The following is a 21,993-nucleotide window of genomic DNA, read 5'->3' as shown; positions in this document are numbered from 1 at the left end:
ATGTCAATAGCCGCTGCTGCACAGAATAGTAAATCATCACGCTATGAAGATATTTGGACAGAAGACGTCCATACTGCATTTATGGAAGGTATGCAATGGGTATCCTAACCAATGACACGCTCGCTGATGCTCTCTTATCAAGCGGTTGCTATATACCCTCCTATGGGAAAACGTCGTCTCAAGTACTATCAGTTGCCGAAAGAAGCCGTAAATTCTGAGGACATAGACTCCATACCTTCACGCATCAAGTCATTCGGTCGTTGTCAGCTTATTCAATCATATATCCTACACAAAACGGGGAAAAACCGCACCCGAAAACAGGTTTCCAGCCACTTGCAAAGGTTAAAGAAAATCCACAGAGGCGACTCCACTAGTTTGTCATATTCTGATACCGCTGCTTCCGTCGTTAATGATTGCGTCATAGTGAGAACTTTATTATCAGAACTACCTCGGTCTCCCTCAACATTTACGCTGTCTAATGTTAGTGGATCGGACGACTTGGAGCAACCTCTCCATAATGTAGAATGTGTAATATTAACTTTTTGTGCGGCGGTCGTTGAAGCGATCACACTTAATTCCTTTTCACAGGGTCCTCCTTTTAATCCCAATTTCTTTAGCTCCTGTGACTATCAACCACCCGACTTCTTGTTGGATGAAGAGCATACCCGTCGCCATGCATCGGCTCCCTGTTCACCACTGGCCTCAGCTAATCGCCCGCCGAATCACCAAGCTACTCCTGGTTCTGAAAAATCAACAGAGAACGAATATCCTGGTTACAGGTATCACGCCTTACAGCCTATAGACCTGGAGGATCCTCAAAGCTATCCACCTTACCATCTGGAGCTAAGTACAACCTACCCGTCCATGTCCATGCGTCGGTTGGCTTCTAATATTCCAGTGTCACATGATCAATTAGAGCCCCCTCGGTCTGCTTTTCCTTTCCAAATGTTCTGCACAGGTGATCCGCAAACCCAGTACAACCCCTTACACCATGACAGCTCTGGTTTTACGATGGTAGGACTCCCTTGTAGTGATCTGCTGACTCCCGTCGAGCAATTACTACCTATCCCTCTACAACCTCCTCAAGCTTTCCGGCAGGAAAAAAAGAGAAACCCACAAGAAACATCGGGCTTCCGATGGACTTGGTCTTCATCTTCTCCTCACAATCTTTCAGTCCCACCTTCCAGCCATCAAAACACATCTCCTGAGCAATGCGCCGACCTTTGCGCAGCTCAGAGTTATGTGCAGCCTTTATCAGAAATTTACCGTTTCACTTCGCGTTTCAATCTAGGTCACGCGTCTTATTCGAGCCTGCCTAAACGCCTGTCTTACTTGCATCCGCAAAACACTATTTCATTTCCCTCTGCCTCGAGTCCATTGGTTTCCATGGATCATTCTACTTCGAATGTTCTCTCATCACGCATGCATATGTCTGTATCTCTAGCCGAGGACCCTCCAGCGTCGCCTCTTATCATCAAGCCCACACCTTTGTACCCGGCGGCGTATTCTCAACCGGAAAACCAGACAGCTACGGGAAGTTCTGTCTCCCCTATCTAATTAAGGAAAATTACTCGTAAAGCTCTCGCGTCACCATTCAGTGATAGTCATATATCACGATGTTTTTTCAATCAAGCTTTTCGAAACAAACGTCACTACACCGGCATCGATTATTTTCTCGGACATAGTATCGCAGCATCGTCAAGGCCCTAATGTTTTATTATCATCGTGCGAAGTTCACCAACAACCTGTATATTCTTTGCACTGTACCTTTTGATATCCTCCAGACTTTGTTCAAAAACGCATATTTGTACATGTTCGAGCAATTAACAATAAAAATAATGCGATGGCACTGTTTTCTCACGCCGGTGAACTATCGACTATCCCATTGCAGTTGCAGTAATACACCACGCACATACACGTAGCTGGCTCACGCAGGCTGCCTTTAGCACCAAGCCTACGAAACCTCTAGAATCATTAACCTTCTCGACGTACTGCAGGTTCTCTGGAACACGAGATATAGCTGAAAGGTGCTTTGGTTCGTTGTTATGTCCTCTGTAAAGAACTCCAAGTTCAGTCTGGCGTTGTCTCTGAAGGTAATGTCAACCTGCTCTTGCTGCAGCGACCCATATACAAATACGTGATTTAGCCCCCAAGAATTCGAAGGAAGCATTTGCGCAAAGTGATTACATTCAGCTTTTCTTGAGATGAGCGAGGACATAAGCATTCACCATGAACTGATGAATAGTACTCTTGGCTTCCCGATGTTTTCCGCGTGAAAGGAAGTGTACGTCATGTTCTTCGCCTTGAATTATCTCGAGATAATTATCAGTATTCGTTCAGATCATATCGCATATAATAGGACCCGTCCTGACAGTCACGATTTTTGCTGCTCTCGTTACTTATGCATGGTCCAAAGGAAAGCATCTTGTTATCACAAATTCTGTGGTGCCCCTTCTTTCTGTCGTAGTATGTATGTTTTCGTTGTCGGGCTACAAAGTTTTGTTCAATACCTTTGTTCTGTATCACAGGTTGGTCTCATACTGGTTTTCAGGTAAGCTTACTTACTTTCACCATCCCCAGGCTATAAACTTGACATCTATCTGCTATTAGGAATAGGCATGTGTACATTCTTTATAACCCCCCGTGAAGGTTTATCTCAATTGTTTTTCAGTACTTCATATGATCGTTACTGGGACGGGAGAAAATCATTCTCCACTATCACATCTAACGTTCGTACATTAGACTATTGATGGAACAGCTAAGTTCACAGCACGATCAGATACGCAATCTTTCCCGTATGATCTGGGTTCATGTCTCGTTGCCACCTACAGATGAACAACCTCTATCCGCACACATCAAGGGCAAAACTCCTGTATCAAACCTCACTGCCTCTCAACTCCACCGTCAGAAAGTTGAGGCGCTCCGCTATTGTCTTGCGTTTGCGTATGCAGTGAAACACTACCTTCGTGGCGAGGATGGTATTCATCATGATGATTATACCGGCATCTTACCACCATCTTTTGCTCGCTTCGACGAGGTGGGGTATAATACTCAACATTCCTCACCCACGGTGGCCTATTCTGCCACTAAACATGCAGTGACGGGTCAGAACGGTTCGACTAGTGGACCTGAGTCGCCTGACGCGACCAAAAGGGTGAGGCCCAAGCGTAGTAAGAAAAACCTTTCTGGTCAGAACACTCCTCTGCTCTCAAAAAGTCACCAGACTGTTGAGTTCCATCCATATGCCGATCGCCTGTCTTTTCCGCTTCCTTTGATGTGGGTTTTTCTTCTGTATGGTGGATTTATTAGACGAGCCGCTAAACACAAGGTCGACAGGATCGCTCACGAACTATCAAGCGCCATATTCAAATTTAAGCGTGAGGGTTTGCTTGAAACTGTTGGTCCGGCAGGTGAGAAAACATTCGCATATATCCTATCTTCGATCATGATGAACTGACATCGACATAGGCACAAATGCGATGAGCGCATTGTGAGTTGGAATACAGGTTCTGTGGAGATTTATTATTTAACAAGTGTTTCAGAGTTCAATCGATGGTGGACCAGATGTCCTCTATGGAACGGGTTGCCAATACGCCCATACCAGTGTCCTGTGAGCTCCTCTCGGATAGAATATGCTATGATACGCTGCTGACTTGAAGTAATAGATGGTATCCATTTGAAACAATGTGTTACACTTTATCTTTTCGCACTTCCATTCACCTTGGTCACCGACCTTGGTTGGGGAACGATACCTATAGTCACTGTCGTCGCATTCACATTTATGGGTATAGAAGGAATAGCAGATGAGGTTGAAATGCCTTTCGGTAACTTTTACAAACTATACAATTTTTGATTCAGTTACCGACTTCCACTTTTAGGTCACGATAAGCACGATCTTCCTTTGGGTAAATATTTCTTGATTTATTCCGCATCCTCGAACTAACATATACACAAGATACGTATTGCGATGATCTTAAGGAAGAGATCGAGTAAGCCCTTGAAAGATCATTCAGGCCTCTAGTAACTTATGTCGCTATCCATTCACAGATACATGATTGAGAGGTTGCCTGAAGGCGGTTACGGCGGACACGGGTATGATGATGGGGAAGGAGACGACTGAGAGTTACTGAGTTTTCGATAGAGATTGGAACCGTTTTTGCTATTTAAGGGTGTATTACTTGGCAAGTCTCATATGTCGTATGTAACACTCTATGCACAGCTATCAACAAAACGATAAGACGTCTAGCTGAACTCTGGAGTACAGAATTCTCCAGGGCCATACGGCTAGAAAATGGGCAGTCATTAACAGGCCAGGTATTCTTGGTAGAATCATTACTGACTTTGGAAGTAAGCGACGTCAAACCAGCTGAGTTCTCGCTGGTGTATCGCCCGCTTTGAGGTCCAGGCTTCGGCTTTTGCCCTTTCGTAAATGCGTCCAATATTTTCGTCGTGGTGGCCGACGTCAAATCCTCCTATAACGAAGGTATGAGCGACAGTGTATCTACACAGAGTCGATGGACATACGTAGAAATCATCATTGATCACCATCATTGGAGCATTACTACAAGCGCCCTGACATTCGACTTCAATGACCGTGAACTTGCCATCTTTCGTTGTCTCTCCCGGTTTAATACCGCCGAGGTGACCACAGACTGTGTCCAAGATTTCGGTAGAACCACGAAGCATGCATGGCGTAGTAGTGCATACTTGTACGAAATTCTCGCCTATAGGTTCCCTATGCAACTTGTCAGGGTCTCTCAACTTACATGAGCAGACATGGTACGGACCGGTTGAACATGGTGTAGAAAGTTGCGACTTCATAGACTCGCATGGGAGGCATTTCGAGAAATTTAGCCACGTAATTCATGACACTGATGCTCGTCCATCCTTTGTTCTGCCTCTGTCCCAAGTCCAAAAGAGGGATCACTGCTGCCTTCTTATATTGTGGAGGATAACGGGAGATGATTTCTTCTGCCCTCTTAATATTATCTGATGTAAATTCAAAGGGAATCTAGAGCAGAGGGAGGCATTGAATTGAGGTAGGACTTTCATTAGTCCCAAGAACGACCATACCTTCGGGTTGTTATACGAAGTGTCCCGATGCTACGCCAGTTTAGATGATTCTTTAGGTGCCAAACGAGTCCCACTCACCACAAAAAGAGCGTCAGAATGCCTCGAGGAAGTCGTGGATATGTTTCTCGAGGCCAATGAAGGGCAGTGTACGCGCTGTGACACCCGAAGCAACCTTGCAGCAAACATTTCGACCAGCGAGCCAGAGAATGTAAACTTGGAGGGAAAAGGTGGAAGAAGACCGTCCTGCACTTATATTCCCACGGACCATAGTCCATGGACTAGGGCATGAACACCATTCAACTTGCAGGCAACTCTGTTGCTTGCTCTCTCGCGCATGCAGCCAGATGCAATCCCATAACAGGCGACCATTTAACTATCATCTTTCAGGTCACGATGTTTCCAAGAGCGCATTATCAGACTTTTACTCTGATTCACGCAAACATGGCTATCAGGGTCCTCTACGCAGCGTGCGCATGCATCGCACAACGCCAAATGGCGGAGGCACAATAGCCAAAAGTGAGGACGGCACGAGATGTGTTGTTGCGGGCAAAGAATGTGTGTACATATCGGTCTGGGCTTGTCAAAGATACTCATCCAGTTGTCAAAGCTCTCCGAATTCTTACCATGTCGGGGCCTTCTCAAGTTTCAAATGCAGATCACAAGTCGTCCATTGGTCGTGGCGGTCATAGGATTGATTCTACCCGCAATCTTTGGGATGGTAGTGGCTTGAAAATGGACAGTGCTAGTACAGATGTTGCTTGGGGCTATGGAGGTATGCCCTCATTATGATACAAGTCTGAACCTACAACAGGGCTTATACACCCTAAAGCATTTGACCGTAAGATACTAACAAGTGCGAGAAACGGCGATCTCATAATGTGGGATATCGACAAGTCGGGGCAATCGAAATTTGGTATGTTACTATGTTGGGGGACTTATAACTCAGTGATACCACAATTTATATGATGGTAGAACGCAGAACAAGAGATCACGTTCGGTCCATTCAAAAGCTTTCCTACTCGCGCATCGTTCATTATTACTGTATTACTGGGTCTGCTGATGGGGATGTGCGCGTTTGGGTGCGTATGAATAATTTCGCATATGCGCACTTTGACTCACAGGTGTTGCATGTCAGGACCTGCGAGATATGTCGAGATCTTTGATGAAAATTCATCATCCGACTTCTGTCCGTAGCTTGGTATTTTCTCCAAGTTTATCATCTCCTCTCCAGGCTGTTGTAGGCTTGGACAACGGTAGTATATACCGGTTTGTAGCTTTTGCATCCTGTCATGTCACGTCTTCACAGGATTTGTCAAAGGTGGGATCTGAAAATGGGCCAACGAGGACAATTAGATCGTCTTCCTGTTGCCCACTCTGGATCTATCCTCTCCCTTGATTGGTGCAATGCTACCTCTACTGCAGATACCTCATCAGGATCTGAGGGTACGCCAAACATCGAAGGAGGTTGGGTCGTTAGTGGCGGCTTGGACCACACTGTCAAGGTTTGGTGGCTACCCCTGTAGAACGTGACGAGTCTAATTAGTTTACTTTCCAATCCCACGATTATTAGATATGGGATTTAACAGCAACAGGGGCTAATTCTCACATTCCTCACAAGCCGACTTATACATTGCACCCCGCATATCCTGTTCGCCGTGTTCTTTGGCGACCAGATTATCCATGTGAACTTGCTTTGGTCTCGAATGCAGAGCTTGGTTATGGTTCCAATCCTGATCTCATGCACAATATTGTTGGCACTGGTACTTTAACAAGCCCGCGCATGCCCCCCTCTGAACTAGCTTTACGAATCGGAAACGAAGGTAAGGTGTCAGATAGCAAGAACGTAGTGGGAGATGCTGTAGAAATATGGGATGTCAGAAGAGGTTGGATTGCTAAATGGACAGTGGAAGCCTCTTTCATAGAGGGTGCGGTCACGGGTACGTGTGCACTTCTACTGTAACAGTTTTCATAAGGTACTCATCCAAAATAATCAGATATCGCATTTTGTGATTCGCATTCTATGTGGGCACAACATGCCTCTGGAACTTTCGCACAGCTTGATTTGAGGCAGTCAGTGAAACCTATCAGCGCTGTTCCTCGCGTGTCTCTTTCATGGGGCATTTCTGGATCCCTGGCTTTTGTATCTGACAGGCAGACACGTTGTGAAGTTCCTTATGATGACCTGTACGTTTACTTGGGGCTTTGTTAGAAACTCATATACTAATATGCTACAAATTCCAGAAATCCAGAAAAGCGACAGCTTATTAAGGATCGTAAGATGAAGTTCAAAACCCTCGGCGATGGTGCCCGCGTGCCAGGATTACAGAGTATGGGTATGTATACCCAGAGCAGTAGCGACCAGAATTCAGAAGCTCTTTCAAAACTTGCCCGGGAGTACGTGTTTGAAGGAGCTGATCGTCAGCATATATGTATAATGAACTCAGAGGTTAGTATATATCATCATCTTGTTGACTGTGTTGTTGATTCTTCGTATAAGATCGCTATACAAGCAGGCAAGGTCCAAGCATCCCAGGTCTGGTTATTACTAGCGTCTTTATTGACCGACATCATTCCTGACAACTATTGTGAATCGCTTCCGGCACCCGCTCCAGCTACTAATCCACCACTCCCACATTCCATATCTGCGCCAGCAGCGTTGCCAACAATCAGCTCTACACCATCCAAATTTGCGTCGAAGCGTGCGACCTCTTCTGATTCTCTAGTGCAGCTGCCTCAAACTCAGCGTAGCCCAGCCTCCAGGCACGACGTTGAGGCAGAAGTTGTAACTAAAGTGCCCTCAAATTCACGGAATTTGACTCCTGTATCTTCCGCTTCGTCTTCTCCTCGTCGTCCTCTAAGCGCCTTACCACTAGCAACCCCCAGGCAGCCGTCGGTGTTTTCTCACCGTGAGTCGAACACAGGATTTGTTCGGCGGCCTTCTGTCCTTAGTCGCCCCTCCGTCACTTCAAACACGACTAGCGAAAACCCTAGCGAGAGTTCCAGAAGTCATAGTAATCTTCGGCATGTAGGTGAAGGTGCCCTTGACGATTCCGATTCGTCTGAGAACGATGACTCTGAAGACCCCGGAAAAGATGGTTATTGCAGTAATAGTGATGAGGAAACTGGCCTTCGCCCACTCATATCCCCGTACACTAAGCCAACCAGGGTGCCTACACACCCAAGTCCTCTGTCACATATTGCGGGCCAGGAGGAGTGGACAGATGATGAAGGCGAAGATCATAGCGAAGGCGAAGCTTCTCCATCACCAGGTTCTACCGATACAGAATCTAGTAGCTCAAATGCTGCTCGCAACAGGACGCGAAAGTCAAGCTCGCTGAGAAAACAATCCAGCCGTGTCAAGTCACGTAGTCGTAGCTCCACTGTAGCTTCTTTAGCTGCTCCCTTGTCGCATCGCGCTTTGATCAAGCAAGAATCGCAAAACTCTATAAGAACCGTGATTGCAGGAGATGCGTCTGCAAGAGATCAGGAATTTGACGCAGAGCTCGCAATAGATGACACTGCTCGAGGCGTCTATAGCAACAAGTCGGTCGATAAACAGCCATTGACGTCTCACAAACGGAAGATATCGCAGGTCTTTTCTGGTGACTCTGCACCTCAATTCAAAGACTGTGGTGACGAAGAGCGTACATTCCCTTCAATGTGTAAGGTACAGATCAGCCGACAGAGAAAGGAGCTTGTTCAAGAAGAAGAGGCGAAGCTGCGTGATATAGGTTGGCAAGCACTCCGGGATGCCTTGGAGCAGTATGCAGACGAGGTGAGAGTTAGAATGTTCACTCCCTAAGATCAGTGCTGAAGGTCGATATGATAGGGTGACGTGCAAATGTGCACGATGCTTTCTCTGGTAGCAGGCCAAGAGCTTTCAATTAGCAAATCGAGACTCTTACGCTTTGTCGAGTCATATATCGGTACGAACAAACACCTATGTCATATATATTGCCTAACCATTCTTCAGACATACTGACTCGACTACGCCTCGACACATCTGCGGCTTATTTGCGAAAATTCTCTGGTGTCAATGATGTATGTAACATGACCAAGGTAAGTTGTATGTCTAGTTGTTTCTGGAAAGGCGGTGCTCAACTATCGGTATTTAATCAGTTGGAGACCACAGTGTATACAGCATGTGGAAATTGTCGCAAGCCCGTTAATCTGTCTACCTCGCAACGAAATGGCTCCTCTAAGAAAGGAGCTTTCTCATATTGTAATGCTTGCCGCAAGGCTTTTAAATGCGCCATATGGTACGTTGTAAATTAGGATTATCGATGCACTGCTGATTCTGGGGTGGGGTTACAAAGCCATTTACCTGTCAAGGCTCTGATGTTTCAGTGTTCTATCTGCGAACACGGTGGTCATCAAGAATGCTACAGAAGATACTATATGGGACGTCCCTTGGTAGAAGTCAAGGGGCCGACTCCGTTTGGTGATGAGAATATGGCTCATCTCGTAGCCCGCGACAGTCCTTCGTTGAGCCTTGGCGATACCGATGGCAGCGCCCCTTCATCGGATGTTTTCGCTAGCGCAACGTCTACTCTAGGATCTGCTCAACTTATGGGGCATATGTGCGCTGCTGGATGTGGCCATCATTGCTGGGCTGCTGCGAAGAATGAGGGCAGTGATCTATAACACTTGCAAGATACCCTCTTGGTTAGAGTATCATCAGGTTTTTCATATTATCTTCAATTAATCCTACCATACCACCCTATGTTGGTATATATGAGAACCTTCAGGTGAGCTAGGTCGAGTCATGTGCGGTTCATTTCACAGTTGACGTATCATCGCTGTTTATATCATAAAGCCAAGTTGCCAATTTGGATACTTTGACTCATGAATCTGAAGTGCGGATGACATCGAATAAATTCAAGCACCAGCACTTGCAATATATTGTACCTCAAATACAATAATTTCCAATAATCTTATCAAGTACAAGTACATACAATAAGGTAGGTAACTAAGCATAGTGACACCCGGAATGAATACAAGCCACGGACTGATTAGTGGCACCGCTACACCACACAAGAGATAGAAACAAACATCGGGAGGAAGGGTCTATGGTATGAACGAGAACTAACAAGTAAAAAGAAAATGCTCAAGCCGCAGCCTTCCTGGTTCTTGACACTGGTCTACCCTTTGAAGAGGTAGGTTTGGCCTTTCCTGATGCTGGCTTGGAGGCTTTGGACTTGGAAGCTGAGCTCGTTTTCGCCTTCGATTTTGTAGCAGCGACTTTCGCAGCCGCCTAAAACACAATATTAATCATCGACGAACTAAACATTCACATTATAATTACTTACCTTCTTCTTTTCTGTAGTTTTTGCGGTCGAAGATTTTTTCGTTGCAGAAGCCGTTGACTTCGCAACAGGCTTCTTGCTCGATGCGCCAGCTACCTTCTTCTTAGCAGCAGTAAGAACTTTCTTGGGTGCGGCAACAGTCTTCTTCTTTTCTACTGCGGTCTTCTTAACAGTGGTCGACGCTGGCTTCTTGGCGACCTTCTTCACCGGCTCTGCGGCTTTCTTCGAGGATGTTGGCTTCGAGTTCTATGCATTCAGTTCAGCGTCATCATAACAATACATTGCGAGATGGGACATACCTCTTTTGCAGCCTCAGCGACGGGTTTGATCTTGGGTGCAAGTTTAACCTTGCCCGAAGGGCCCTTAGGCAATGCAAAGACGCCTTGCTCAGCACCATTGGTGATGGCGCGGTTAAGTTGATACAGGTTCGTCCCGCTAACGTCAAGTCTATATTTCTCCTCTGCGAACTATGACTTATGAGCCTTCCTATGCACGATACTCATGAATGAAACAGTTACGTACCTTCTTGATTGTGGATCGTGAGACTCCAGTGCGTGAATCTTCCTTGTTCGCAATGATACATTCCTATTATGTAACCCAGTCAATTACATAGCACTATATGCGCACATGATAATACGCACTTTGATGATCTCCTTCCAGGAGGGATGCGACGTCTTTGCTGCAGCAGACTTGCTTGCGACTTTCCTGACGACTTGCTTAGTCTTAGACTTGGACTTGGTGGCCTTTGAAGCAGGGGTTGCAATCTTCTCAATTGGGGGAGGAGAGGCTGAAGTGTTGGAAGACATTGCTGACTTGTTTGCTTTGCGATTGGAGTTACTAAGGTTTGTGGATAGAAATACTCAAGCTGGATATTTGCTGATAGGATGGTAATGGAAGAGAGACAAAAAGATGGAAAAGGTGTGCAAGGGGATCGAGACACATGGCTTTATATGGACCTGCGCGTCAGATCACGTGTGGACGCGTTTGGGCTTTGTTGAATGTGACGCGTCACACAAACTTAAAATTGGGAAGGAAATTCAGCACAGCCACGCTGCGTGCCTTGCACGGTGGCAGTGTGGTATGCCTTCTATTAAGAGCCTTCGAGTTCGTGACACGCCCTGATGCACTCTTTACGGCCGTGAGCGACACTCCAAGTCATTTGTATCATCATGTGTACTTCAGCAATGTATTGGGACAAATCTTATTTACTAAGTAACATGGTGTGAGAGCATGCATCACTGCTTTGTGTTTAGCACCTTGAAAGCACCATTCGTTAACACCCGCCCTGTCTCTCCGGTATTCACCCATCCTTCCCCGTTTTCTGTGGGTTCGATAAGGCTACCAACCGGGGGTCCTCGAACGACTATCACACCAACAGGATCCCCGCCCGCTTCTACAACGTCGTCCTGCACGTTCACAAGCTTCGCTTCAACGTTGATACTCGGCGCACCGACATGCGCAAGTGTACCAAACTTGTCCGATGAATTGGTCGGGAATACCTGGAGGTCAAGCGGCTGCGAGGCAAATACCGGACCGGCGACAGTGGGGTGCGAGTGCGTGTTGACGAGAGGGACAGACAGAGCAATCCGGGTAGGTGTCAGAGAAGCAAGATCAATGGGCCCTAAACACCAAAAGAAATAGCGCTCAGACCTAATACAACGGGATGTGTCCAAATGCATAACTTACCACCGCTGACGACGACAGTTCTAGTAGTGTTCGCAGTTTGACCAACAACCTTCTCCCTAGCGCCATCGAAGACAGTTCGATCCCACAGGCTCTCCCTGGTGATGAATCCTTCGGAGACACCTGCAAGCTTGTGGCGCCAGGCGAAAGGGTAAAACAGGAAAGACTTTTTGGCGTTAGCGAGGATGGATGAAGAGAGGGCCTCTACGTGGCCAGGTTTAAGGAACAAAACCGTAGGAGACGGAGTGGAGGAAGTAGCTGCTGATTTGATATCGACTATGTCATCCTTAGGTATCACTGCATAGCTACAATTGAACACATATTCCGCCTGAATACCAATGATAACTCACCGTCAACGTGGAACAATTTGCTTGTTGCGAGAGTTGTAAAACTTGCTCCCTCAAAGAGAGCCGTGTAGGCAATAACTCGTCCAAAGGCCGTGCTAAGAGAATGGGCAGATGCAATAGTATCCAAAGATGACAAAGCATTGGATGGAGGAAACAAAGCACGGGTCGCAGTAACTCCGGCAGTGAAGTTTTCGTGAGTAAACTGTGCACCTTGTATCTCACCAGAGGTGGACTCGAAGAATGACACGTTGACAACGTCACCCTGTGCTATAGAAACGTGAGTTATAAGAGGAGTACGAAAAAAGGCCAAACGCACAAGGAGCAGGGCCGGATACTCTTTCGCCTTTGGAACCCTCACTTTCAACATCGTCCCATCGGATGATACGGACCTGTGTAGCAGATTTCGGCAATAGATTCGTGTCACATTGGCCTACGACAACGATGGTATGGTGGTGTTCATGTGCGTCGTAAACCAATTCAAGAATGTGCGGAAGGAAACTCCCGTGTGTAATGATGACAGAGGGAGGATGCGACTCGAGCACACGAGACAAAAGTTTTGGCGAACTGAGTGTAAAAGAAGGAATAGAATGGGCTGACAGTGCAAAATCGCTGATGACAAATTCTGCATGAGGAACAAGTCAGCGACACGAAGTTGTAAGAGAGGAAGATCGCACCAATGCTATCGTTCAACAAGAGGAGGACGTTTGATTCTTTCGGTACAAGGCCAGTGAGCTTGATGAGGCCAGTTCCAACAGCTGAGATGCGTTCCAAAAGTTGAGCATTTGTGATCTAAGGAACGGTTATGAAATTTCAATCAATAAGGACAGGTCTACTGACTTTAGTTGACCAGAGTGTGCGAGGGGAGTCAAAGTCAGGCTTGAGAAAACCAGACACGGTATTTAAATCCTTTTCCGGCCTCACAGGGAACTAGACAGGCACATCGAACAAAAACGATGTTAGTGCACGTCAGCGGTTTTGAGCCATAAACATATGCATACCCTGCCCAAAAGTCCTGTTCCATAGTTTCTGTACACAGCGCTCTCTCCCGGGTGCCTCACGCGACCAGCTTCACTTTGCCTACCGAGCAATATGGGATGAACAAGCGGTTGGGGTCTGTATAGACTGTGCAGGAGAAAAACCGAGACTGAGATGAGGCCGAGGAGGACGGTTAGGTCGTCCGTGACCACATAGTCTGAGATAGACATAACTTTGGCCAGTAGAGTATTGAATGGCAGGGATATTCGTCTCAAGTATGTGGCAGTTGTTCAAGGTAGAGAGTGAGAGAGTCCAGGATTCTTAGACGCTAGCAAAGGACTCTGAATCAGACGGCCGTCGTAAACGCCTACGGCCCTATTAGCTGCATTTGCCACACAGATGCATAATGATCCTCGCATAATCGGCGTCTCGGCTTGCATTTGAACCACCACAAAGCAATCTCAGCCACATTTTCTGAACCGTTGTTTTTATGTGCAATCCTCCAGAGCTCCAGCACTTACTCTATGCTGTGGATGACAAGCATTTATCCACAGATTACGGAGAGTAACGCTCAAGAACAATACTACTTATGCGATACCAAGTATCATTGAGTACAGACAGGTGCATACCTTGGTCGCTACCCGAATTCAATAAATATGGTGCGTCACTAAGCTCAAGCTAGATGATTATACCGACATTCAATGGATAGAAGTACTGCTTGCTGACTTCTCTATGTTCGCCAGCTTGTGTGCTGGTCATCGTATTACTCGTATCTGCGTCCGTGCGCGACGTGTCACGTGACGTCATCACATTACAGCCCCTTAGACTCGGAGCCTCGGATCTGCTACCCCCCTCACCTCACCTTAACCTCTAACTCCCTCCTCGTTCTCATCTTTTAACAGAACCTTTCTTCTCAACCGTCTTATCTTCCCAAATTAATAATGGTAGTTTCTCCTGCTACCAAGAAGGTCTCTGCAAAGTCTTCCATGTCCAAGGCTTCGGGTGTCGCTGCTAAAGGACATCATGTGAGCCACCCTTCTTGGATTGACATGATAAAGGTATGCATTTTTTCTTTCTCGCATCGCTAGGCAGAGGCCGTCGATGCCGTGATCTACTCGTATATGCATGTTACACGATTCTTACTGGTTACCCCTGTTTCAGGAATGCATTACTATCGCTACGGATGGTACTCGTAATGGCGTTTCACGACCTGCTATCAAGAAGGCTAGTATTCTGAACCTTGATTCCTTACATTGATGTTATTAATACGGTGTACTTCTCTAGTTCGTCGAATCTAAATACCATGTGGCGATAAACGCCACGTCTACCAGTCAACTAAACAGGGCTATCACGCATGGTGCTGATAAAGGGGACTTCGCTCTTCCTAAAGGTTAGCTAGTCTCAGGTTCACCAATTTCATGCAGGCCTTACCATTGTTAACAGGCACTTCGGGGAAAGTGAAGCTGGCTCCCAAAAAGCAAAACGAGGACACTAAAGAGGTACATAAAATTATCACATTTCTGGGGGCCGCTTAGCAATCGTTGACGATTTGGCCCATTCTTCGTTTTCAGAATGCTAAACCAGTATCAAAGAGGTCGACTGTTGCAAAGGAAGGAGCTGTACCCGCGAAAGCCACTGCACATAAGAAGATTCCAGCAGCAAAGACCACGAAAACCGCTAAGACCACGAAAACAGGGGTGAGGTCCGCTCGCCCTACAGTCAAAGGCTCCGTGGCAGCAACACCCATTAGGAAATACGCATTTTCTGCAAAGAAAGCAAGGACTGGAACGGGGTCGATTACACAGGGTGCAAGGAAGCCAATGAACAGCAAGGCTACTGCTGTCAAGACTGGGGCTGCAAAGAAGGTATGTCACAGCCGTTTATCCCAGTCTTATGTTGTATTTTGACTCATCCCGCTCCATAGGCAGCCAGTACTACAAGGAAGGGAAAGCGCGCATCAACGTCTACGCTAAAGCCAAGAAACAAACATCTCACCACTGCTCGTAAATAAACGATCGTTCCCTTCGTTACTTTAATTATCTTCAATGGAATGCTGTTCATCAGTTTTTGGTTGCTCGTCTAGTTATTTCTCAAGCTCCTCTTTGATCTATTCTGCTTATCCTGCGACTATGCGGTTGATATATTATCCAGGTTCTATTTTCTTGGTATCACTATCACATACTATACTTTGTACGGTTTCAGCGTGTACAATCTTATCTGCGTACATGTACGATACTTTTTGTAGCTGCAAAGCTAACTTGAGCTGTAGTATATTTTGTCCGACTCCGAGTCGATTGTGACTTACAATCGAACACAAATATTATTCAAGTCGGTTTTCCCCTTTGCTTCCTACGTCTGCAGAATTCCGGGACAGTTCCCTTACTCAAATGAAGGATATACGTAATTATAGTCAACAAACTGCAAACTTTTGTCACTGAACTTCCTACTCTCGCTTTTGCCGAGGACTGCTTCAACCGTGACTGCAATACAGGCGATACAGTTTACATCCATTGACCAGCTACACTCTCAATCCTTCGCGACATATTCTACATTTACAGAGGGCTTTATGCTTTATTGCAACATGTTATTCATGGGAGGCAGTGCTTGTTAGGATAAGCTTATATCTGGGGGATCGCATCATTGGCTTCCTCAGCTGTTTTGTCTTTACCACTCACAGAGCAATCTTACCGGCTGCGTAGGCTCTCAAAAGTCTTTCCTATGGACAGCCTGCATCATGTCTATAGTGAATCGCGATGCACAAGTACGAAGCACTTCACCGAGGAAAACAACACGATGGCAGGCTTAAAGCAGAGACTAAAGCACAAGTATTTACATCTGAAGTCTGACGAGACCAATCGATCCATAAACCTCGAGGCACTACTGAAGGTAATTGTTAACAATCTCTCGGACCCTAGGCGATATCTCAGACAAGATCTCGATCGTTTCATTCTATAACACACAAGGTAAGCAAAGTACATTGTCAAAAGCATGCAAAGAAATGATCAACATACCCATAGTCGCTCCTGCAACACCCCGCCCTCCTTGCTGAGAACTAAATCGCTCGGCTCAATTACCTTCGACTGACTTATGAATGCGCCCTTCATCCTTTCCTCTCCCTCTTTGTCCCTCGCACCCACGGCAGCGAACACAAGCTGTCGACTCCCCTCCTCGGTCGTCCATGCGAGTAAGATCTCGCCGATTCGCATGATGAGGTTGTAAAAGAAGCGATCGTACATGTCACGTCGTAGCTGGGAGTAGCAGAACCCTGGATTTACCGCGGATACGGTGAGTGGGGTGGTTTGGGGAAGGTGGGAGTTGAAGGCACGAGCGAAGAAGACATTGAGCACTGTTTAATGGGAGGTTAAAATCAGCAGTAAAGTGACTTTAAAGAGGACAAGACGGACGTTTGGAGTCGTTGTATCTGGCCCTCATAACCCTTCATGCACCGTCAATCTATTAACTTGGGACTAGCTGGATACTTCAAGGCCAAGGACTCACGATGGCGTACAATACTCTTCCGAACTCAGCTTTTCAAGAATTTTTGGGGCTTCCGTGACTTTTTTCTCGAAGCGAGCAACATAGTGAACATCGCTTGCTACAATCGCCAATCTGGAAGGTAGTGAGGCTGCACCTCCAGCCGAGATCAAGTGTGGTGTGAGGAGGATAGACAAGAGAGCCGTCGAGAGGTGGTTGACCTGGATTCTACATTTCAGCAAGACGCCATCACAGCATATTAGCACAGTCATTCACGCATGCAAATGAAGAACGTACGAGGTCTCCCAGCCATCGGGCGTCCCTTGGTACGCGAGTTGGAACACGGCGGCATTCATTACCAGAATATCCAGTCCCTGCCCCTCTTTGTCAAATTTATCTGCGAATGCGAGGACGGACGAAAAATTGGCCAGGTCGATCAACCACAGTTCAGCTTTGTCATACCCTGTCTCGCTCTTGATCTCTATGGAGGAGCCAACATGATGAGCATTCATGGCTAACGTGCGTATCCAAACGGACACTACACACCTTCGATGGCTGCCGTTCCTTTGGTCGTGCTCCTACACCCCAAGATAAGCCTTGCGGGGTTCATACGGGCGAAGTGCTTCGAGGCTTCGAAGCCGATACCAACATTAGCACCAACGACAATAACGGTTTTGCCTGTTAAATCAGCGTTCTCGACGGGTGGTACAGCGTTGAACTGTCCACAGATGATTCCCCAGACCGACCGCATGTTGGGTAGCAGGCAAAGTTGACTAGTATTCTAAGATGTTGGATTGTAAGTGAATGTATGTCTTGCCTATCTTATATACACGCCGGGTGTCATGTTACCGTGTCGGCATGGACAACGCAAGCCTTGCCTTAGTTGTACTACAACGCACTCTAGCCGTGGAACGCGTATGCATATGCGTATTGATTCAGTCCACGAATACTCATTTGTTTCGCCGGGACGCGCAGACATACGGCGAGTCACGTGAGGCCCCTAGCAGGAAAACGAAGCAGATATTTCGTGTTGGTGAGTGTGCATGTGTCATTATCAGAGCCAGTTTATCAACTGACAAAGGCATCTGGGCAGCAAACAGGCACTATATATATATATATAATAGGGTCTCCTGTATAAAGGATATCTACGACACCGAAAAGGAAGCTAGGTCCACAACTGTTTCATGGCAGCTCCGAGTTTGTGTTATATAAAAGCTGAGAGGGCCGCTATAGTGGTGAGTGGCTTTGACAATGACGAGGGTAAGCCCAATATATTGCCAAAACAGAGGTTTGCATACTAAGCTTATCTATGATCGATATATGATCTGTCTCATTCTGCGACTATGTGGTTGATATGCTATCCAGGTTCTATTTTCTTGGTATTAGTATCACATATTATACGTTGTACGGTTTTAGCGTGTACAATCTTATCTTTAGCTTATGTGTACGATATCTTTTGTAGCTGCAGAGAAATAATGCTTTAAAATTGCTTTAAAATGTGATCTGAGGCAATTGTAACTGGATCTGTATTTTAAATTCGCCCCAGTTCAAGCCAGCTTACAATCGAACGCAAATATTACGAGTTTTCCCTTTGATTCCTACGTTCATGTCTGCAGAATTCCTGGACAGTTCCCTTACGCAAATAAAGGATGTAATCAACAAGCTGCAAGTTTCTGTCACCGAACTTCCTACCCTGCTCTCGCTTTTGTGTGCTCCGCTGGATTCTTTAGGACTCCTCCCACCGCAATACAGGCGATACAATCTACATCCATTGACCAGCTGCACTCTCAATGCTTCACGACACATCCCACCTATACAGAGGGCTTTATTGCAACATGTGATTCCTACATGGGAGGCAGTTCTTGTTGAGGAGAAGCTTATTTCGCTGGTAGAGCAATACTTTTGCCCAGACGCATTTTCTAACGCACTACCTGCCGCTGGGGAGATCGCATTACTTGCCTACTCAACTATATTGTCTTTATCGCTCACAGAACAATCTATTCAGCTCTTGTGTAGGCTTTCAAAAGGATTTCCTATTGATAGGCTGCATCGTGCAGTATTCTCGGGAAGTACTAGTTCGGAGAGGCAGTCGCTTGCCTGGGGTGACTGTCTTCGCAATGTTTTCTCTGTTCCAGCCAAAGTTGCCAACGCGTTGAAGGGAAAGGATTTACCGCCTGGGCTCGACCATGCTACATACTTCAACAACCTAAGCTTGCGTTGCGAAGTTCTGGTAAACGCATCATCCAGTGCTCCGCTCCAAGGTTCGTTCTTATTTGTGGCATGTTTCTAGGCTGCTGGACTAAACTTGCTATAGAGACCGGTACTTCTGTATGCCAGCTTCTCGCAAAATTGGTCAATGTCGGCGTATTCCCACCTACTCAACCTACGACTCCATCTCAGCCATCGTTTTTCTATGTTACATTGCCGACTATCCGAAGTAGACTAGAAAACGACACGCCGGGCCAATACTCAGCGTTTTGGAATGACATCATTCGCTTTATACCGTCAGTACTCACGCAGCAAGCAATTCTGACATCTTTGTTGTCTTCGTTATCGCGTCCACCGACGTCTCTCTTGAGTCCACTTTCGGTCGATAGAGGGATTGTCAAACGCGAAGCTATTTTGTTACGGGGCGTCGTTGGTCGCTTTGAGCCACAGTCAGAAGTTTGGAACAGTATTTTAGCTATTGCTTTCGGTCGTGAGTGGAACGAGTTCCATGCTAGGATCCTCGTGTGCTGGGCTGCTCAAGCTCGTACACAGCGTGGAACTGTTGAAGTCAAAGGTACTATTCACGATAAACTTTTGGTTATACTTTTTGTCTAATTGACTGCTCCGTATGCAGTTCTTGTGACTCTTCTAGAAAAGGTCCTTGAAAGGTGGGGTACTCCAGACCATGTCAAGCACTCGTTGCTTTCCCGCCATCACTGTGAGTTTCACTTTTACTTTTCATTGAAACTGAGTTAAATCTAGACGAACTTTGTAGATTTAGCTGCTCTGCTGCTGCTCTGCGTATCTTATTTTCCCCCTTCCTCGCCACAGGTATCTTCCATAGCCATCTCATCCTCGTTCATTTCAGGAATTGGCCTCTATATCAGTCACAATGATAATTCCGTGCGCCGCTGCGGCATGCTCGTGGCGGAAGTCGTCGCAAAACGTGCAGGAAAACAGCTTGACTTTGGCGATTGGGACGGGGAGGGCGATGGAAGACCCTGGGCCCGAGATATTAGGACGCTGATCGCAGGTCTGGACATGGATGCAGATGTTAAAGTCGAACAAAATTTGCCCTCAAGTCACTCGAGTGAAACCTCCGGTGATCATCACACCATGGACAACCACGAAGACGTAGTTACTGCCAAATTGCCCAAATCGAAGAAGCCTATACAAATCGATACCGGATATGATTCTGACGATTCTCTTACGGGTTATGCTTCCCCTTCGTCCTCTCGTTCTGTGTCCCCTACGCCTTCCGAGCTCGAGGAAATCGAGAAAGATCCTACGTTGCGTGTTGGTGTCAAGAAGATCCCTCAACCTGTTTATCTCGTACAGCTGGGGACAATGGTTCGAGGCACTGTTGGTTTGAAGACTGGCGAGGACACCCAGGAGGTGGATAAACTTGAAGTCGCGTTAACCTGTGCAGAGGAACTCATCAGGAGGAAGAGAAACTATGGATCGGAACTCGGTTAGTTTGCTACGACAGTTACTCGTGTACCGTGCAAAACTAAACAACCATCAATTGCCAGAGGAAAATGCACCGAACCTTGTGTATGGGTTTGTTGGACTGCAGGATAACTATGATCTTGACGATTTTGACAACAAACGTCAACGTGCCGTAAATGCATTGGTAGCATGTTGTCCTCGGATTGCGGCACCGTACGTCTCATGCATAAATTCACAGTGTACACACTAAATCGTCTTTAGGTCCATAATCGAAGAATTCTTCAAGAATCAGTATTCTACCGAGCAACGTTATGTGATGCTGAATGCGCTGGCCTTGGGTGCACGAGAGCTTGCTTCTCTCCCTATCTTCTCTTCTGCCCTTCAACCGGTCTCAAATAGTCGGACAGCTTTTCCCAGCAAAGTACTACCTCCCGCACTGCACGAGCGTTATATCGCTGCAGCATCGCAAGGTGGCGGCGTCGTTCAGCAAATGCTAGATGGTATCACCCGCAAAGCCATGGATAGAGGCAGTGAAGGTGTTGCCGATAAAGTTCCACAACTTGTACGCGAGCGCCAGCTGCGTATTCGAAAACCTGCCAAAGTGACGGAAGTCATGCCCAACGCTCCAGCTCCCTTGATCCCGAACCCACCGCAGGACACGACGTTCACAGAGGTCGCCGCTGAGTTCTTTATAGTTCCGTTTATCAATCGCTTCTGGCTTTTCCTTCGCGATGAACAAGCACGTGAAGAGCGGACTGCACTTCGCGAAACGTTGCATCAGTACCGAGGAGCGGGTACAGGCTTGATCCTCAATCCCGTTGTACTAGCACATTTCCTCAGCACACTGGCCATATTAGTGCATGCTGCACAAAATGCTTCACAATGGCTGGCTATAGTTGCTCCTGAGGCACTAGAACTAGCAGTCACGCTAGGCACCAGGCCCCTATCCCGAATAGACGAAGAGGTAGGAGACCACGCTGGTGAAACACAAAACGACGCGAAGGCAAAGGAGGCATCTGTCCTAACCGCTGCGTTAGAACTCGCGCTCATCGTTTTGGATGGGTGCTTAGAACTTGATGGTGGTCGGTCTATGGGACTCGAACACACAGCTCTGTTGTTTGGCACGGAAGAGTGGGCTGGCAAAGTCTTCTCTCATCTGGAAAAAGGAGTGCTTGTTGAAGGTGGAGGTGGGGCACATGAGATAAAGCTGAAAAGAGCTGCCGCTGGAGTGTTGCTCAAGGTGGAAGAGCTATCTTCCAAATGGCGGCGCTCGATGGTGGATATCAGATAGATGCACCCCTTGCCCCTTCTGTTAGATATCATTACTGCATGCCCAATAACTACCCCAGTGTATCGTAGTTATCGCCTTGCTGTATTTCAGACGAGAGTAGTTTTCAAGTGGCACTGGCGCTGGCGACACTGTTAGGTAGTAGTGGTACAATATTAATACAAACGTCGACGTCCTTCCCATAAATTTA

General features: G+C 46.7%; 8 protein-coding genes across 8 annotated transcripts; 5 read left to right on the top strand and 3 right to left on the bottom strand.

Moving 5' to 3' along the window:
* SERLADRAFT_440761 (uncharacterized protein) lies at window positions 1–1,557 on the top strand (the record flags this gene model as incomplete). The annotated part of the gene is made up of 3 exons (XM_007321230.1): window positions 1–88; window positions 143–519; window positions 589–1,557. 3 exons carry the CDS (start codon window positions 1–3, stop codon window positions 1,555–1,557), a joined length of 1,434 nt encoding a protein of 477 aa, XP_007321292.1.
* A 488-nt stretch (window positions 1,558–2,045) lies between these two features.
* On the top strand, window positions 2,046–4,120 carry SERLADRAFT_440760 (uncharacterized protein; the record flags this gene model as incomplete). The annotated part of the gene is made up of 14 exons (XM_007321229.1): window positions 2,046–2,093; window positions 2,147–2,179; window positions 2,246–2,284; window positions 2,341–2,466; window positions 2,529–2,551; window positions 2,611–2,622; window positions 2,672–2,729; window positions 2,780–3,410; window positions 3,469–3,490; window positions 3,543–3,610; window positions 3,666–3,824; window positions 3,879–3,905; window positions 3,956–3,989; window positions 4,048–4,120. 14 exons carry the CDS (start codon window positions 2,046–2,048, stop codon window positions 4,118–4,120), a joined length of 1,353 nt encoding a protein of 450 aa, XP_007321291.1.
* NdufV2 (NdufV2, NADH dehydrogenase 24 kd subunit) lies at window positions 4,104–5,274 on the bottom strand (the record flags this gene model as incomplete). The annotated part of the gene is made up of 6 exons (XM_007321228.1): window positions 4,104–4,284; window positions 4,341–4,472; window positions 4,525–4,735; window positions 4,788–5,011; window positions 5,074–5,103; window positions 5,152–5,274. 6 exons carry the CDS (start codon window positions 5,257–5,259, stop codon window positions 4,243–4,245), a joined length of 747 nt encoding a protein of 248 aa, XP_007321290.1.
* A 143-nt stretch (window positions 5,275–5,417) lies between these two features.
* On the top strand, window positions 5,418–9,717 carry SERLADRAFT_440758 (uncharacterized protein; the record flags this gene model as incomplete). The annotated part of the gene is made up of 14 exons (XM_007321227.1): window positions 5,418–5,628; window positions 5,672–5,845; window positions 5,885–5,986; window positions 6,046–6,152; window positions 6,209–6,339; window positions 6,392–6,575; window positions 6,644–7,010; window positions 7,068–7,257; window positions 7,315–7,519; window positions 7,571–8,848; window positions 8,903–8,999; window positions 9,047–9,132; window positions 9,193–9,332; window positions 9,390–9,717. 14 exons carry the CDS (start codon window positions 5,418–5,420, stop codon window positions 9,715–9,717), a joined length of 3,600 nt encoding a protein of 1,199 aa, XP_007321289.1.
* Window positions 9,718–11,541: 1,824 nt separating this feature from the next.
* Window positions 11,542–13,740, bottom strand: SERLADRAFT_473934 (uncharacterized protein; the record flags this gene model as incomplete). Its single annotated transcript, XM_007321226.1, has 7 exons — window positions 11,542–12,000; window positions 12,066–12,359; window positions 12,413–12,676; window positions 12,726–13,031; window positions 13,084–13,198; window positions 13,247–13,336; window positions 13,408–13,740. The coding sequence occupies 7 exons, from the start codon at window positions 13,612–13,614 to the stop codon at window positions 11,615–11,617; spliced, it is 1,662 nt and encodes a 553-aa protein (XP_007321288.1).
* Window positions 13,741–13,826: 86 nt separating this feature from the next.
* SERLADRAFT_473933 (uncharacterized protein) lies at window positions 13,827–15,734 on the top strand (the record flags this gene model as incomplete). Its single annotated transcript, XM_007321225.1, has 7 exons — window positions 13,827–14,043; window positions 14,128–14,442; window positions 14,546–14,608; window positions 14,669–14,774; window positions 14,828–14,883; window positions 14,956–15,249; window positions 15,309–15,734. 6 exons carry the CDS (start codon window positions 14,326–14,328, stop codon window positions 15,393–15,395), a joined length of 723 nt encoding a protein of 240 aa, XP_007321287.1.
* Window positions 15,735–16,083: 349 nt separating this feature from the next.
* Window positions 16,084–17,764, bottom strand: SERLADRAFT_473928 (uncharacterized protein; the record flags this gene model as incomplete). Its single annotated transcript, XM_007321224.1, has 6 exons — window positions 16,084–16,333; window positions 16,396–16,730; window positions 16,789–16,820; window positions 16,883–17,086; window positions 17,156–17,339; window positions 17,405–17,764. The coding sequence occupies 6 exons, from the start codon at window positions 17,607–17,609 to the stop codon at window positions 16,262–16,264; spliced, it is 1,032 nt and encodes a 343-aa protein (XP_007321286.1).
* A 700-nt stretch (window positions 17,765–18,464) lies between these two features.
* Window positions 18,465–21,984, top strand: SERLADRAFT_451532 (uncharacterized protein; the record flags this gene model as incomplete). Its single annotated transcript, XM_007321223.1, has 6 exons — window positions 18,465–19,119; window positions 19,173–19,610; window positions 19,701–19,784; window positions 19,842–20,537; window positions 20,599–20,728; window positions 20,777–21,984. The coding sequence occupies 6 exons, from the start codon at window positions 18,465–18,467 to the stop codon at window positions 21,804–21,806; spliced, it is 3,033 nt and encodes a 1,010-aa protein (XP_007321285.1).
* Between the last annotated feature and the right edge of the window lie 9 nt (window positions 21,985–21,993).

The sequence above is a fragment of the Serpula lacrymans genome (assembly GCF_000218685.1).
Source record: "Serpula lacrymans var. lacrymans S7.9 unplaced genomic scaffold SERLAscaffold_11, whole genome shotgun sequence".
Lineage (NCBI taxonomy): Eukaryota > Fungi > Basidiomycota > Agaricomycetes > Boletales > Serpulaceae > Serpula > Serpula lacrymans.
This window is presented reverse-complemented; position numbering and strand designations above follow the sequence as displayed.